We start from the raw sequence: 16,223 nt of genomic DNA on the forward strand, positions 1-16,223 counted from the left end.
TAACTTTTCATTCATAATTATTCTGAAGTGATATAGTGATAGATACTTAAGGTACTTAGATAAATTAGGTGCATATTGCTATGAGCGATATGACAACTTGCAGACATAACCTACCTCAAGAATCTAATATGGGTAACGATAGGCGTAAAAAACATAGATTTTGTGAAAAATAACTTATTATTTCTTCCATATTTGTGATCTTGCTACGGATGCGGCGGACGCTGAGCAGCGTACAAAGACTGACTTACAAAACATTCAGTCATCCAGCTAGCACTTTATCTAAAAAACATAATCTATTTACCTCAATACAATCGTCAGATTATCTCGAAACTTCTCACATAACATATTGCTCATTTTCAATACATTTCAACCCCTTACATCCCCCACCTGTAGAACACTTTGAAGTTTTTATCCGATACAAAAGTTATCCCTTGCACATAAGTACAAAACAACTGTTACTGGGTACAGGATCATAGATAAACGTCTTTTGAATTTGGGAGGAAAACTGATATTATATCCTACTCATACTAAAAACGCAAAAGTTAATATGTAGGTATAGATATTTGTTCCTCGGTGTGTATGGATGTTTGTTCCTCTTTCACGTAAAAACTATTGAACGGATTTTGATGAAACTTGGCAGTAATACAGCTCAATGTCAGCATAAGAGATAAGCTACTTTTTATCCACATTCGGGGAGTAGCTCTCTCGGGACGTAGGTGGGACCGTGGGCAAAAGCTAGTCAGGAATGTTTAGATTTTTTTGTTGAGGAAATGTTTTAAATAATGTGTCTAGCTTTTCCTTAATAATGCTCAGGTCTGCCAGTCTAATAGGATGCAGCTACCTTTATGCAGAATATCTGTATGTACATACTCCATGGAGCGACTGCCTATCTGACCTCCATAACCCAATTACTGGGTAAGACGACACTCTCCGATAAGGCTTCTGACTGGTAGGAATTACAGATCTTAAATGACAGACGAATGCTTTCTGAAGATCAGACGAAACTTTGGCCGAAAATATTAAAGAGAGTTTGTTTCTTTGCCTGCTTGAAAGCGCCAATCTCAGGAAATACTGACCTTAAACATCTTAGTTCATTTTTCAAGGAAAGTTATTGATTGCTTTGTTCAAGGAGGAAGGGATTTTGTTCTGCATACTTACTAAGTATGTTTTTTTCCGGGTCTGCAAAGTAGTTCCCTTCTAGACACGGGTGAAAAAGCTATCGCTGATAGAAGCTAGTCCTGGTATAAAGTCCATAGGTCCACTAGCTTATTAATGGAAGACAATGTAAATAATTGAAGTTCCAATCAACCATTCATTGACACTTCACAGTGCACGTAAACCTACCGTAGGCTAAACTATTGTATTTAGAAATGAGTGAATGAATGATTGAACGAAATGGTCTCGTTAATCATTCACTGTGTTTATTTGCGTTCACTTAGATTTCAGCTGATGATGGAAATCTGAAATGTGGTTTTAGCTTAATTTTGATCTAAGAATAGTAGCTTTTTGACATTACGAAAATTTTGATGAAAATTAAAGAAAAGCTTAATGTAATATTAGTCTGTAAATACATTACAAATACAATTTTCAGGGTTGAAAATTCAAAACTATGGAATTTAGTTTTTTCCAAGAAGCATTCTTGTGAACAGCGAACAGCAGTTTTTCTAAGAAATATTGATACAGGTATTCAGCTGAATTAAAAGACTGGGACCCGGGCCCCTTGTAACAAAGGTTAAGCGAAATAGTTTAGACTTTTATCATGATTTTTTGTCCTACGTACTCTAGCTTCCTGAGGGAACTACCACCCGCACTCAAATAAAAGTAGCCTATATGTTATTTTGATGCTAATTACTGTTAAGCTATATTAATGCGAAGTTTCATCAAAATGCATTCACTAGTTCTAGCGTGAAATAGTAACAAACATCCATACAATATTACTAGGATATCTACCTACCACCACAGCTGTGCTCAACATATAGGTACCAGGACCACAGAACTATATAGGTAACTATATGATATTTTCGGCGCGCCTCTCTGAAGTCGCTCCCGACCTCGCGCCTTGGCATAGGGCTGCTACATCCGAGTTCCGACAAATTGATTTATTTGAGGCTCGTATTTTAGAGGTAACAATATATTTGGATTACGGAAGGTCCCGGGAAGTGTCAACTGGGTTTGTGGCGCCTTGTGAGATTAGTAACGTGATGGACAGATGTAATGGTATTACATAGTTGTGCTGTCAGAAGTGGTTTGACAACAATTATGATATAATGTGTGGAATTGACGAAAAAGTATTTTTTGCAGGGTCTAGTTAAACTTTAAATTACTTAACTACACTGTTTTGAACTGAACTCTTCTACAAAATAATCTACACTAATAATTTCAAAATGCAACAAAGAAAACAACCCTCATCAAAATTAATTCTAACCTTCAAATTCTCGATCTAGGCAGAAAAGGGTACAAAAAATGTACCACAGTAGCCGTTACACTGTCGTGCAGAAAACCCGGGCGCTCGGGCCAGCCCTGTGGATAATTTACGAGGCGAGTCGCGGCGGGCCCGTCGACGGCACTGGCCCGATGTGCCCGATTTATGGTGTAATTTTTACAATGGCCCGACTCGAGCGGGATTATACAGTTCTCGGGTTTTGACCACCGGTTCGTAAGTAGAGGTTTTGGTGTGGTTTGGTGCTACTGAATTGGTACAGTGAGGCATATTGTAATCCCGAAGTGCAATGTTTAAAGGGAAACCTTTTCCCAACTATGTTGGGGTCGGCTTCCAGTCTTGCCCGATGCATTTGGGTGCCAGTGTTTTACAATGAGCTACTGCCTATCTGACCTTCTCAACCGAGTTACCCTACTTGACATACAAATACAGAATAACGTAGGCTTTCTGCGATAAAACTACAATTTAAAAGTTCGTAGGCGTAGCAAAGCTAGCTACGGTGTAGCCAGTTGCGTAGCATAGACATGATGCTTGAACATAAAGAATATTACAATATGTATGTAGTTTTTATTTCAGTTTATACAAGTAGAGTAAACATCGTAATTTTTTATTGTTTTTGCAAAGAATAAGGTCGAAATTAAAACTTATTTTAAAGAAGTTTGTTTGTACTTTTAAGTGATGCAAAAGCAACGATATGATTATCAAATACAGTTTTGAAATTACCTAATATACAATTACCTACGTATCCACGAAGTTTAATGTTATTTTAAATAAAATCACATGATGTATGCTATCGTTATTTACAAAAGCTTTGTCTATAGGTATTCGACGGAGCAACCTCCAAAACAGAAGGCCAACTCCAAACATATTTGACATAAGCTAAAAACTTATACATACACGGCCAGCCAATTAACGCGTAAATTGCAGTAACAGACACATCCTGCGATCTCTGTTGCCCTGCGGGCCTAGCATGGCGATTCTATCTCTATTCTACCAAGAAACGACAAAGCTCTTTCTTTCCCACTCGACATGTCTTCTACCCGAGCATGGCGCGAGCTGTAGACTCGCGTTTCTATCAAGAGAAAGACTTTCCATAGCAACGGATAAGTAGCTAGTGATGGGTCGCTCTACGATGAATTTACGTTTAGTTAGCCAAAAAAATGTGTCAATGCACTATTTTTCACGCATGAACCTATACATAAACTCACGTAACTCAAAGTAACAACAAAACGTATTCATCGAACTTATTTTTATCTGTGGAACTAAAATGGTTCATGTTTGTTTGTTTACAAAAAACGATTTTTGTTGTTGATTTTACTTATATAAATATTGGTGATTACTGCGTGCGGCAAGGAAAAAGTAAGTAGATTTTGTGATTAAATAAATAAAGTACTGATTATTCCAATAGTTGTGTGTAATTAATCCAAACGAACATAATAATTATCCATACATACGATGAAAAGAACAAAGGAAAATAACATAATAATCTCAATAAATGGTGATTGGAGGCATTGTCTGATGAAAACTTTGCCATGCACAGTTCAATGCGTTCCTCACTGTTATCTTGCTTCCCTATATTATTGTCCGAAGTGTTTTTACTTTCGTCGTTACAAAACCTGTTTATTTACAGCGTACGAAGTCCCATCCAATAAACAGAGAAGATAGTATCGCGATCCATTGGGAAAAGAAGGCCACGATAAAGAAGAATAGGTCCGTATTCAAAAGCTGCTGAAAAAATATGGAAAAGAACGAGTTCTTGGCATACAATGCTGACACGAGAAACATTCTATTAGTAAGTGTCTTTAAATAATATTCATTTACTAGTAATAGTTCTCCAGACTTGTTGGTTTCATTCTAGCAAAACTCTCATGGTTTGTTTTCAAAGTATAATTATGGCAATAATAATTATAGTACCTACCTATTTGTTGCTTGTGTGATATAAGCAACAACTCTTAAGATAAAAAATAAAATGAGACAATCATTTACACAGAGGTAAAGGTTTATTTACATAAAATTAAGGCTACAGATAAAGTCATTTATTCAAAATAGGCTGAAAATCAGCAGCAGAAGCGGTGGACCAAACTCTCCAGCAACTCAATTCTGTCTGTATGGTTTGAAGAACTGTTGATATACAAAGATATTCATAATAGTTGCTCTTCTGTGAGTTGCAGCTTGTAGTAAGCTACCGCTAAGGTCATTAGTGTGTCTCTCTCTCTGCCTTTCTTCGGGAAGAGTTGTAGCATAGGCACCCTGCAAAAAGAAATAACTGTTTGGTAAAGAGTTTTTACAAGAATTATTTTACAGTATAATAAAAGAATAACATACTGATAGTGACACATTATCAGCATTCTTATTGATGTAATGAGTCAAGACCCTAACGCATGACTCCCCTGAAAATGTCTTCTACCCGAGCATGGCGCGAGCTGTAGACTCGCGTTTCTATCAAGAGAAAGACTTTCCATAGCAACGGATAAGTAGCTAGTGATGGGTCGCTCTACGATGAATTTACGTTTAGTTAGCCAAAAAAATGTGTCAATGCACTATTTTTCACGCATGAACCTATACATAAACTCACGTAACTCAAAGTAACAACAAAACGTATTCATCGAACTTATTTTTATCTGTGGAACTAAAATGGTTCATGTTTGTTTGTTTACAAAAAACGATTTTTGTTGTTGATTTTACTTATATAAATATTGGTGATTACTGCGTGCGGCAAGGAAAAAGTAAGTAGATTTTGTGATTAAATAAATAAAGTACTGATTATTCCAATAGTTGTGTGTAATTAATCCAAACGAACATAATAATTATCCATACATACGATGAAAAGAACAAAGGAAAATAACATAATAATCTCAATAAATGGTGATTGGAGGCATTGTCTGATGAAAACTTTGCCATGCACAGTTCAATGCGTTCCTCACTGTTATCTTGCTTCCCTATATTATTGTCCGAAGTGTTTTTACTTTCGTCGTTACAAAACCTGTTTATTTACAGCGTACGAAGTCCCATCCAATAAACAGAGAAGATAGTATCGCGATCCATTGGGAAAAGAAGGCCACGATAAAGAAGAATAGGTCCGTATTCAAAAGCTGCTGAAAAAATATGGAAAAGAACGAGTTCTTGGCATACAATGCTGACACGAGAAACATTCTATTAGTAAGTGTCTTTAAATAATATTCATTTACTAGTAATAGTTCTCCAGACTTGTTGGTTTCATTCTAGCAAAACTCTCATGGTTTGTTTTCAAAGTATAATTATGGCAATAATAATTATAGTACCTACCTATTTGTTGCTTGTGTGATATAAGCAACAACTCTTAAGATAAAAATAAAATGAGACAATCATTTACACAGAGGTAAAGGTTTATTTACATAAAATTAAGGCTACAGATAAAGTCATTTATTCAAAATAGGCTGAAAATCAGCAGCAGAAGCGGTGGACCAAACTCTCCAGCAACTCAATTCTGTCTGTATGGTTTGAAGAACTGTTGATATACAAAGATATTCATAATAGTTGCTCTTCTGTGAGTTGCAGCTTGTAGTAAGCTACCGCTAAGGTCATTAGTGTGTCTCTCTCTCTGCCTTTCTTCGGGAAGAGTTGTAGCATAGGCACCCTGCAAAAAGAAATAACTGTTTGGTAAAGAGTTTTTACAAGAATTATTTTACAGTATAATAAAAGAATAACATACTGATAGTGACACATTATCAGCATTCTTATTGATGTAATGAGTCAAGACCCTAACGCATGACTCCCCTGAAAATGAATGTTAATTTAATTTTGTGTTCTTGTTTCAGATTACAAAAAAAGGATGCTGAATGACAACTGGGTCGTCAGTTTACAAATTATAAATTATTGAAATGATATCATTTAATAAAGAATGTGAATATTAAAATCATAATGGTTGTTTATTTAAAATGTCATTTTTTTCTTAGCAGATAAAACTGTCCAATTCAAGAGTCATATAGCCTGCGCAGTTTGTTCTTAATGAGAGAACTATTGAAAATTGATTGTTTATGAACTCTGTCAGGATAATTGGCATTTATGTTCAGTATTTTGCACTCAGTATCTACAATCTGAAATAGAGGTTATATCTAATATTAGGTATCATCATCATCATCTCAGCCATAGGACATCCACTGCTGAACATAGGCCTCCCCCTTTGATCTCCACAGATACCTGTTGGAATATATTAGGTATACTAACCTTGTATTCACTGCAAAAACAAATTGCTTAAAAAATTTGCTAACAGTGGTTAGTAATGTTGTTAATGACCTAAGCAGGACCCGAACAAAGAACCTGCAACAATTAAGCTTTGTTAAATATTTCTCTTCTGTTTAATTATTTTCTTGCAATGAAGGGCAATACCTACATAATAGACAAAATAATCTTAGAACGAAAAATAAATGAATAGATCTTTCTATATTTAACTTATTTATAAGGACGAAAACTTTGTCATATTTTTGGTTGGAAAGCACAACGAAATAAAATAGACTGTAGGTACTTACATTGATATGAACAGGCAGACCCTAAAATATCCTAGGAGACAGATTCCGCACAAATACTGCACCATCTCTGCACATTTACGTTTTCAATGTCGAGAGGCTTAACACTCGTATAGCTCGTTCTTTGAGCTTTACACTGATTCTTCTCAGCATAAAAACTGACCACATGACGACGGTAGGACCCCGACATACTTTGTAAATGCTTTTTGAGATCTTAAAATTATAATAATATTCTTGTCTACTCTTGTCTAGGTCCGATGAGATGTAGAGTATTTGACATTTCATATAGAAAGTTATATCTACTCCCAAATGTCAAAAGTAGAGAAAATATAGTCGTCATGCTCGCCGCGATAGACACATGTCGACGAAGAAAAGAAACATTTCTTTTCTCGATGTCAAACATCGCCATGCTCGGATCGATAGAAATCTTTCTTCAATCTGTCATTTTGTCGATTCTTCGGTAGACAAAAGCTGTTTCTATGGCGGTCATGCTAGGCCCGCTGGTCATTTCCAGTACTGTTGGTCAGTTGTTCACCAAGTTTTAAACAAAACAAAACTAGTTTAAATAATTTTCGCACTTATTATAATGTTTTGGCTTACTGCAGAATTTTAGAATATTTAGAGTATCAACACACTGCAAACTTTTAGTCGGCCGATAGCTTGTTTGGGCTCATAAATCAGTATGAAGATGAATGGTAGTACGCACGTTACAAAGATCAGGTATTAAGCCGGTATCAGACCGACTGTAGAGATTGGAATCAAGCTTTCTTAAAAAAAAAATAGCCAACACAGAACCAACTGTAGGCCGACTGTTTAGTCTTCTGTGTGCAGGTACTGTGAATTTCCTATAGTGTACTCAAAGGAGTACAGTCTATGTAAGGAGATGGTAACGTGGTAACAGTCTTGTTCCCATATGAGTACGTGGCCGTGGTTAGATGACATTTGTTCCGAAATGCTGAGTTGCATCGCTAGATGTGTTTTGTACTTGTATTTTTGAATTTGGAATATTTGGCATTTCAGTAAAATACATTTGTGTTCCATAAACAAAAGACAAAAATTGTGTGTACTACAAATAAATACTTTTCGTGTGTGATTTTCTTTACAGAACACTAGCCTTTTACTGCAGTTTCATCCGCATCCCGGGGCAACTAATGCCCCGAAGCACGAGACTACTCGGGAAGAGTGGAGCATTTAAGGCCCAAAAAAAGAACCAAAACAAAATCTCTTAATTGAAAACTTCACTTAACGCACACTTCTTTATCAGCATATTTTTAACTTAAAAGCCCGCCATTACCAAACTACGCACACGAGCTTTCAAATCTGACATTCGACCAAAGACTCATCCGTCTTTTTTTTTTTGTAATGCAAAGGTAAGCGTTTCGCATGTGCCAGCCTAACCCCCGGTCGCGTCGAGTGTGATGATGCGGAATAATTTAATTGCTCCACACCACGCCGTCATAGCTTGACGCCAGATTTTTTTACCGACATCACGGCATGTGGAGAGAAGAGAGATATTTCGAGATGAAAAATCTCAGTTTTATATATATTTTAGAAGAGGATTCTAGGCACAAAAAATGTTTTCTAGATATTCATGTAGCTACGCATAATAAACCGCAGAGATACAAGCTTAACCTTATTAGCAAAAGGATTAGGAAAGCCATAAATTATAGGAATTTAAAAGGTCCCCATTCCTGCTTACTAATAAGCGTTTAATACCGCGCAGGTAAAAACGAGGTGAGCCCAGGGTTGGTTCAGCTAGCATTCATTTTAATCAAGTGTGTCAAACCATTGCCTGATGAATTATATGAACAGACCTGCTTTGTTTTATTAAGCCTGGCAATACACAGCTTCCATTTTAAAATTTTACAAAAAAAAACAACAGACTTTCGGTATTCGAATTTTGAATTGGCAGAATGCGCTTTCCTTGCAAAAAAAAATTATTTTTCGCCATTATTGTCGTTTCTTAAAAGAAAATGCCCGCTAAATGCTATCTGCACTGTTTTCAGTTTTTCAGAGCAAACGAAGTTTAGTAAGTACGTACTTACGGTACTTACCTACTTATTGTGTTTTGGAGACAACAAAAGTTTGTAATCTGCAAAACTCAGTGAACACTGATATTGTATAAATTGAAAATGAAATGATACACTTTTGCGAGCAAAGAGCAATGCTTACTCGTGTATTCTGGCAGGCGTTTTTAATTTGCACTGTGTGTAAGTATCAATTACAGTGCATTGCTAACAGGCTTAAAACCTGTTTTTATTTACACATTTTGTGTCGAAATATAATTTTATGTTTCCAAATATTTTTGAACCGGTACCTACCTTACCTGAAAATTGAAAGCATTTTGGACTTTCGAACGAAACGAAAACAAAAAAAATATCGATAAAAGACGTTGGGACACGACATCAAAGAGATGTCATCGTGGCAATCGCAACAATTCATCGATTCATTCGATACGAATGATCAAGGCGACATAACGTGACAGGAGGTTCATGCGATCAAGTCGAACAAGCAGAAATGAATCGATCGCTGTTATCGCCACATATCGGCCGCTGCCTGCTATGTGTGGTCGGCCACAGGCATTGTTCTCCGCGTTTTTGCTAAACCATGCGCCCGAAGCGCCTGGCGAATATAAATTGAATGCGAACGTTTGTTTAAAATTTCACACCGCGTCCACATTGTCATGCGCGCATAGATATCGGCGAAATGTCCCACAACCCGCCGGTTTTGCATAGGCTCCTATTGAAACTGTGCATACAGAGAGAAAATGCCTCGTAAAACTCGATACGTAATGCCTAAGTTACTGCACTCTGACGCTGCCTTATAATTTTAATTGCGTTCCGTGAGTAGTTTCCAGACTTAGTTTTAGCTCGTAATAACAAGATTCGAAGGAAATATTAATAATAAGCGGATCTGTGGGCCGCAGTGAGTTCAGGTGAGACCAGGCTCGCGGGATAGCTGACTCTTTAATAAACATGAGGCGCAGGCTGGGCCGCTAATAATAAATGAGCGAGCGCGGCCCGCCCGGCACGTCTGAACACCCGGCGCGCAAGGGAAACTAGGAGTTGCGTATAACTGTGCTATAACTACACCTTATAACTAATGTACTTGTTATTTGATGAAATCCTGGTGCATGCAGTCAGGGTAGACTTGTTTGAATGAAAGAATGATTGACGCTCTTTGTATGTTAACAAAGTCGGTGAATAATATCAATTTTCTATTATCAATGCCTAGATAGTGTATGTGACGTTTCACCATACCAACCCCATCGACCACCATCATCATCCGACGAATCATTTTTGCTTTCAATCCCGGTTAAGTTACTCCTAAAACAACCCCCAAGCCTGACGATGATAAAGTAAAAAATATTGTAAATAGGGTTTTTTTGTCATAGTATGAAAACTGATTTAGCACGTGTGTGTGTTGTATTGTTTGCTTATGCTTTGTAAGTTACGAAATTCACATGTAATCGGATACGTTGCAAAGTTCTTCCGTATTTCTTTCAGACTAAATACTCGAACTAGCCAGTTAGGCGCGATTCTCGCAAGCTGTGCACGGGGTCCCGTCCCGGGTTCGATTCTTAGGTCGGGCCGAAATCGGTTTGTGGGTTTGAGAAACTTTCGTAAAGTAGCCTGGAGTCTGCAAGTAGTTACATAGCCGTCCTTGGGAGGGTGCGTAAATTCGGCTTTCCTCAAATGCTACTCAGTAGGAATCATTGTTACAATTCCACGTCATAGGCCGTCAGGCAGAGTTCATCATCATCATCCTCCTGCCCTTATGCCAATTTTATTTGGGGTTAGCGCAGCATGTTTTCTCCTTCCATACTCTTCTATCCGCCGTCATCTCACAAGTAACATTCTTTCTTACCATATCTCCTTTCACACAATTTATCGTTTCTTTGGTCTTCCTCTTCCCCTATATCCGTCCACATTCATACTCATCATCTTAATCACAACATGATTCGCCGTCAGGCAGAGTTATAAAACTGAAACTAGAGTTCTTTTCGAAAATCTCAAGTTGTTATTTTTAATTACACCATACGTACAAGTAAAGTTCATTTAAAGCAGTTCCATTGTACACGAGCTCGTTTATGATAAGCAGAAATTGATTGGGTTCTTGATTAAGAATGTCAGTGTTAATTATTGAGTCACATAGCTATGGTCGTAGTTTAATAACTTGGGTTTTTTTTTTTTAATTTCTTGTTATGGCACGTCCCATTAGTCATGAAAAGTGTTATATCTGCATGGGTACTAGGTATGCTACTTTACTCTGGGCCTATTTCTCAATACTATATTTCCCAAAATTGCTGGAGCATAATTAACAAAAATTGCTGAAATAGTCACGGATTCGAACCCCCGGGCGTACGCAATGTAACGATGCTAAGACTTTTGATAAAAAATAAAAAAATATCTAATTTTCAAGTTCATCATAATCTACAAAACACACTCACAAGCTTTTGTCTTTATAGTAGTATAATCTAATCTCACGACTTAATGAACTTAAAGAAACGCGATGCGCTTAAAAAGTCAAGTACCAAGTCTGGTTCAAAAGTCCCAAAAATATGACAAAGTGATTGACAGCCCCCCATAAATGTCAGTGTCAGAATTGCGGGGTTGAAAGAGATCTTTCCTCCCGTGGTCCAGGATCTAAGAACATTCGGAGAAAAACAAATTGAATTTACTCAGTGAAAGATTTAAATGGAAACGTTTACTACTTATTCCCTCACTCGGAGCGATAGGATGGAGATTTTCCCCATTGATCATTAAAATATGTATCGGCAAAAAATAATGATCCTATCTACTTGGCTAATTGAGATATATCACGGCAATGCAACAGTGATCGACCTTTCCATACGCTAACAGTCATGTGACAAAGTTCTTAAACTTTTAGAAGCGAAGCATTCAGTTAGTATGAAATCTTGATTTGTCTCATTTTATGTATTTTCTGTATGGTGACATCAATATCTTCATAACTATGTGGACGGCACACTATCACCTGTTGTATTAATTGCATCAAAGAAATCCACGCGTCTTGTCTAGTCTCGCCTCAATAATGAATGAGTTGTGCATTACTTCGCAATAAAACCTCTTACAAACTTATGCGAACCTAGTACAGAGGTAGCACAAATCACCTGTTCTTTGATCTTGCTTGTTCTACTTTTCCCAGCATCCGATGATCCTCGTCTTCTCTTATCATGAATGGTGTTGAGGTTAATGACTGAAGTTTATTTATAATATAGAATTACAAGATTAGATAATAAAAGAAGAGCATCGCTATTATCAAACTTATTTCGTTTGAGTGCAAAAAAATTTACTGCCGATACCGCGCGCGCGGCGCAACTGTAAGATAAAGTTGCTTGTAACTTATGATTCCTTAGTACATTAGAAGCGAAAATCACCTGTTCTTGTTGTTATGAATCAACAATCAGGTGGGGTCGGTTTGTTGTGGAAATTGCGGTGCTATTTGTTATTGTTAGTATAAATAATTGAAACGAATTCGAACGAATTGAAGAATTCTCGCAAAACCTAGCGCCCAGTAGTATTATTCTGTAACTTACTTGAAATAAATAAGCACAAGCACGTTACGGTACTGATTAAGACACCTTATCTATCAGTATGCTATGTATTATAGAGCTATAAATAGTTTCAGCATATAAACACCAGACGTGTTGACCCTAAAATGAATGTGGAGTCTCTTACCTTAACTGGTGGGGTCGGTATATACAGCGGTGGGTCATTCTGGGAGCCGCTAAACACATCCTGTCCCTCAACGCCGCCGGCGCATCTCTCCGCATCTAGCACGCTATATCTGCACACGATGCCGTCGGCAGGCTTCGCGTCATACCCCGGCGGCTTGCCCACGTGGAAACCCTTCGCCTTTACCCAGAAACGGAACTTAGAACTATCGGAACTGTTGCATTCCTCCCCCCGCAACGTACGCAGAATCCGACCGTACTTCTTCAAAGTAATCGTCTTAGTTTTAGCTAAATCCCCGTACGTCTGTATAACCCACGGCTGATATGTGGAGAACAGGTCTAATTTCGGATCCCCAGTGTGCACTTTCGCTCTCTTGTTATTGTTTTGCTCGTTTTTCTTATCGGCCTTCGAACTGCTCGCGGTCGATTTACGCTTTGAAGGTTTTCGCGGAGTTTTCTCCGGAATCGCCTCCTGCGTCAACTTTTTACGAAGTCCTCGATCACTTATCATTGCTGCTGCCATATTGGATCGCTTCTAATTAACACTACACTATAAAGTTCATGTTGTTCATTGTTTCAATCACAGTTTATTTTATCTTAGATCGCTACACACGTTGTTACAAATTATCGTCTTTTTACGCGGTACCGTTTTCCATTAGGACAGAACGCAAGTTAAAACGTTTCCAGAAACAGTTGGGGAATTGTTTTCATGGAGAGTTGTACAACTGAAAAGTTCCCGAGACTCGTGCGTATAACTTTGCGAACGCGAACTTTTGACTGCGAAGTTCGCATCGACCTATAAGGACTTTGTATAGAGGAAAAGTTTTCCCGACGGGCGGCGATCGGACCGCGGAAGGATGTCGCTCGCCCTTTTACTATCGCTGATTACAACGGTGTCGACTTTCGTTGATTGCTCTTCAGGAAGATAAGACGATGTTATCCTGCTATTATATGCATTGCTTTGTTATTTTTTATTTATCCCTGAATGGGGTGAAATAAATTTTCAAAGTTCAAAATTGTCTATTGATATTATTATTTGTTAACAATTCTAAGTCCATGCAACAGGTGTCAGTCCAGAAGTTGCAAGGAAAAAAATTGGGGATCGAAAAAAGTATCGTTTTGGTGCCGTCGGGCGAGCGCGTCCCGTGCGTAGTTCGCGGCGTGCAGAGAGGCGAGCGACACGGAGCCACAGTGGCGGCCGCTCGCGGACAGCGCGCGCGGAGTACTGGCGCGGGCCGGGCCGGGAGCGGCACGTGCGGGACGAACGGCCCGACGCTAATTGCCCGCAAAACAATCGGGCCGATCGTCGGCCGCAGGGCGCCCGCGGTAATGCTCGCACTTGGCCGTCCTTCGCGAGATAACGCGGCGCGGCTATTGTTCGATAGATAACTTGTACTCTTCAACGCGATAAAACGGCCCGTCGCGGTCGCGCTCTCTACTACGTACCTACGTACCTATATAGCGTGGGTTGTCAGTTCTATGCAGACGCATCTCGCACAGTTTATTGTTTGGCGCGACACAATATGATTACAGCGAGTTCCTGTAAATTGGTAAATGCACTAATAGGGAAGTGATGCTGAATACGCGATGTATGCACAATGCTAACAGGAGCCTTCTGCAGAATAGTACGAATAATAAATAGACTAAGCTGACTTATACATAAAATTATACCTAGGTAAACTAGTTTGGTAATCAGCTTGATAATATTAAGTAGCTATGGATTATTTTAATCATATTTTTTTTTAACAATAAGTCTTCTTGAGAATTAAAGAAGAATCTTTCGTTTTACGTATTTATAAATTGTTTAACTTATTTGGGATCAACTCGATCGAAATTCTCTATTTATCCGGAAGTCTTGGAATGGGGAACAAAAAGTCTTGTCTCCAATATGGCTGCGAGTGTACAGGACAACTGAACAACTAGGATGGAAGCTTTATAAATATGTAGTTGAATGTAACAAGAACCTATATCAGTTATCTAGCCCATCCATACAGTACAGCCTTCCTATTTATTTATTTACTTCGTAAACTATGTGTACTTAAAAAAATTAAATAACTACCTACGAATAAAAAAATAGCCAAGTTATCCATGTAAAGAAAGTGTTAATTATTTTTTTACTTATTTTTATGTTTTTTAATTCCATGTATGCCTTTTAAATTAATTTATTTTCAAGTCAACAAATAGTAAAACAATATTTTGTGAATCATAATTTAACTAATTGAAGTTGTCAGTTGGCACGTCAAACGCTGTCGTCCAGCCTGACACCCGCGGCTCGAAAGAACACGCCCGCCGACTGAGCAAGCGCAAGCCCGACCAAGCGCACGCGCATGGATAGCACAACCAAACACACTGATAAACATTTCTTACACCAAACACTCATAGGAATTTAAACCTTAGCACTATAGAAATAGTGCTCAATTTTTTATAACCGTAACTAAGACTTACAATTCTCTAAAAAGCGTGCCCGCCACCGGTTGCGCGCGCATCGCGCACAAATCCGGTGCGCACGAGTCCGTACTCTTGCGCGAAATGTGCGCATGTTACTAGGCGAGCATGAAGTAAAAAGAGTTGTGAGGCGGCGAGCCCACCAGCTGCGCGCGCGGCGATCGACGAGACGGTAGCGTGGTGAGAGCACAACGTCAATTTCCTAAATTCAAATAACGCTACAAACAAAAGTGAACCTTAATCTTCACGAGTTACGTTCTATAATAGAATGAGGCGTTCCCTCATTGCCAAAATTCTTTACGCCGCTTTGGGCTCAAGATAAATTCTTTGATTCTATGCTGCCCTGTGAACTTGATGAACACGTTAGCCATGATTTTTGATCATTATTTTTTTTTATAATCGAATTAGAATCGGCTGATCAGTCGATTGTTAGTTATTAGTTCGCTAGTCGATAGGTGCGATTTAGGTGCGCTTACTATCTAGTAATAAAATTCTAATTAAAATTGTATGATCCCTTGCTGGACCCTACAATACTTTAGATGATGGTGGAAAGGAATAAAAGATTGTTAAGTACTGAACACTACTGTATTAACCGAAACGTACTAAAGGTAAAGATGAGCTTAATGGACTATGAGTGAATGAAATGAGTGACGCAGCCCTTGTTGGCTGTAACGAGAACGCTTGACCAACTTGGTAGCTCAACGCGAACTGAACATATATTATGAATTAAAATGTAAGTGGCGTAAAATGCTGATGTGCGGAATGTGCGGTTGCACCGTACATGCTCCCGAGCGGGAAGATGAGTATGAGATGAACATGATAAGATGAGTAACAAGGTGATGCCAATTGGTCCTTATACTTGATGATTAACAAGGTGATTCCAATTGGTCCTTATTTAATGCTTAGAGTCTCTACTTGAACTCCGTTTTACGTGATATAGGCACTGTACACTTGTCTAACTTATGCACCTTTGGAATTTCTCTGTAATCTGACACACACGGAATTTCACACTGATTACGCGCACTAGCACTATATTCCACAGTGGATGATGACAGAGAGGCCCCAGCCTCTGCCCGTGCCGGGGTCACGTGTTGCGTTGCCTGTAGACTTGCCAATGCGGCCCTTGCCACCTCGAGAG

The 16,223-nt window shown here is 38.5% G+C and overlaps 1 protein-coding gene and 4 long non-coding RNA genes across 8 annotated transcripts in view; 2 read left to right on the forward strand and 3 right to left on the reverse strand.

The window, feature by feature from the left end:
• LOC110379940 (uncharacterized protein) overlaps window positions 1-13,912 on the reverse strand; it is a 130,685-nt gene extending 116,773 nt beyond the window's left edge. The window contains exon 1 of one of the 4 annotated variants that reach the window (XM_049845940.2): window positions 12,645-13,912. In XM_049845940.2, the coding sequence (XP_049701897.2) occupies window positions 12,645-13,163 (519 nt within the window). In that variant the 5' untranslated portion in view covers window positions 13,164-13,912. The remainder of the gene's footprint in view (window positions 1-12,644) is intronic. The other 3 variants (XM_049845937.2, XM_049845941.2, XM_049845938.2) reach the window with 3 other exon arrangements.
• LOC126054820 (uncharacterized) lies at window positions 3,403-4,236 on the forward strand. The gene is made up of 2 exons (XR_010277770.1): window positions 3,403-3,799; window positions 4,071-4,236. It is a non-coding gene; the product is annotated as an uncharacterized LOC126054820 (long non-coding RNA).
• On the reverse strand, window positions 3,837-4,831 carry LOC135118758 (uncharacterized). Its single transcript, XR_010277771.1, has 2 exons — window positions 4,766-4,831; window positions 3,837-4,690 (listed from the first exon to the last, which is right to left on the reverse strand). It is a non-coding gene; the product is annotated as an uncharacterized LOC135118758 (long non-coding RNA).
• Window positions 4,866-6,341, forward strand: LOC110375384 (uncharacterized). The gene is made up of 3 exons (XR_010277772.1): window positions 4,866-5,166; window positions 5,438-5,599; window positions 6,238-6,341. It is a non-coding gene; the product is annotated as an uncharacterized LOC110375384 (long non-coding RNA).
• On the reverse strand, window positions 5,826-7,448 carry LOC135118759 (uncharacterized). The gene is made up of 3 exons (XR_010277773.1): window positions 6,949-7,448; window positions 6,647-6,739; window positions 5,826-6,056 (listed from the first exon to the last, which is right to left on the reverse strand). It is a non-coding gene; the product is annotated as an uncharacterized LOC135118759 (long non-coding RNA).
• Window positions 13,913-16,223: the final 2,311 nt, after the last annotated feature.

Source organism: Helicoverpa armigera, chromosome 25 (assembly GCF_030705265.1).
Source record: "Helicoverpa armigera isolate CAAS_96S chromosome 25, ASM3070526v1, whole genome shotgun sequence".
Lineage (NCBI taxonomy): Eukaryota > Metazoa > Arthropoda > Insecta > Lepidoptera > Noctuidae > Helicoverpa > Helicoverpa armigera.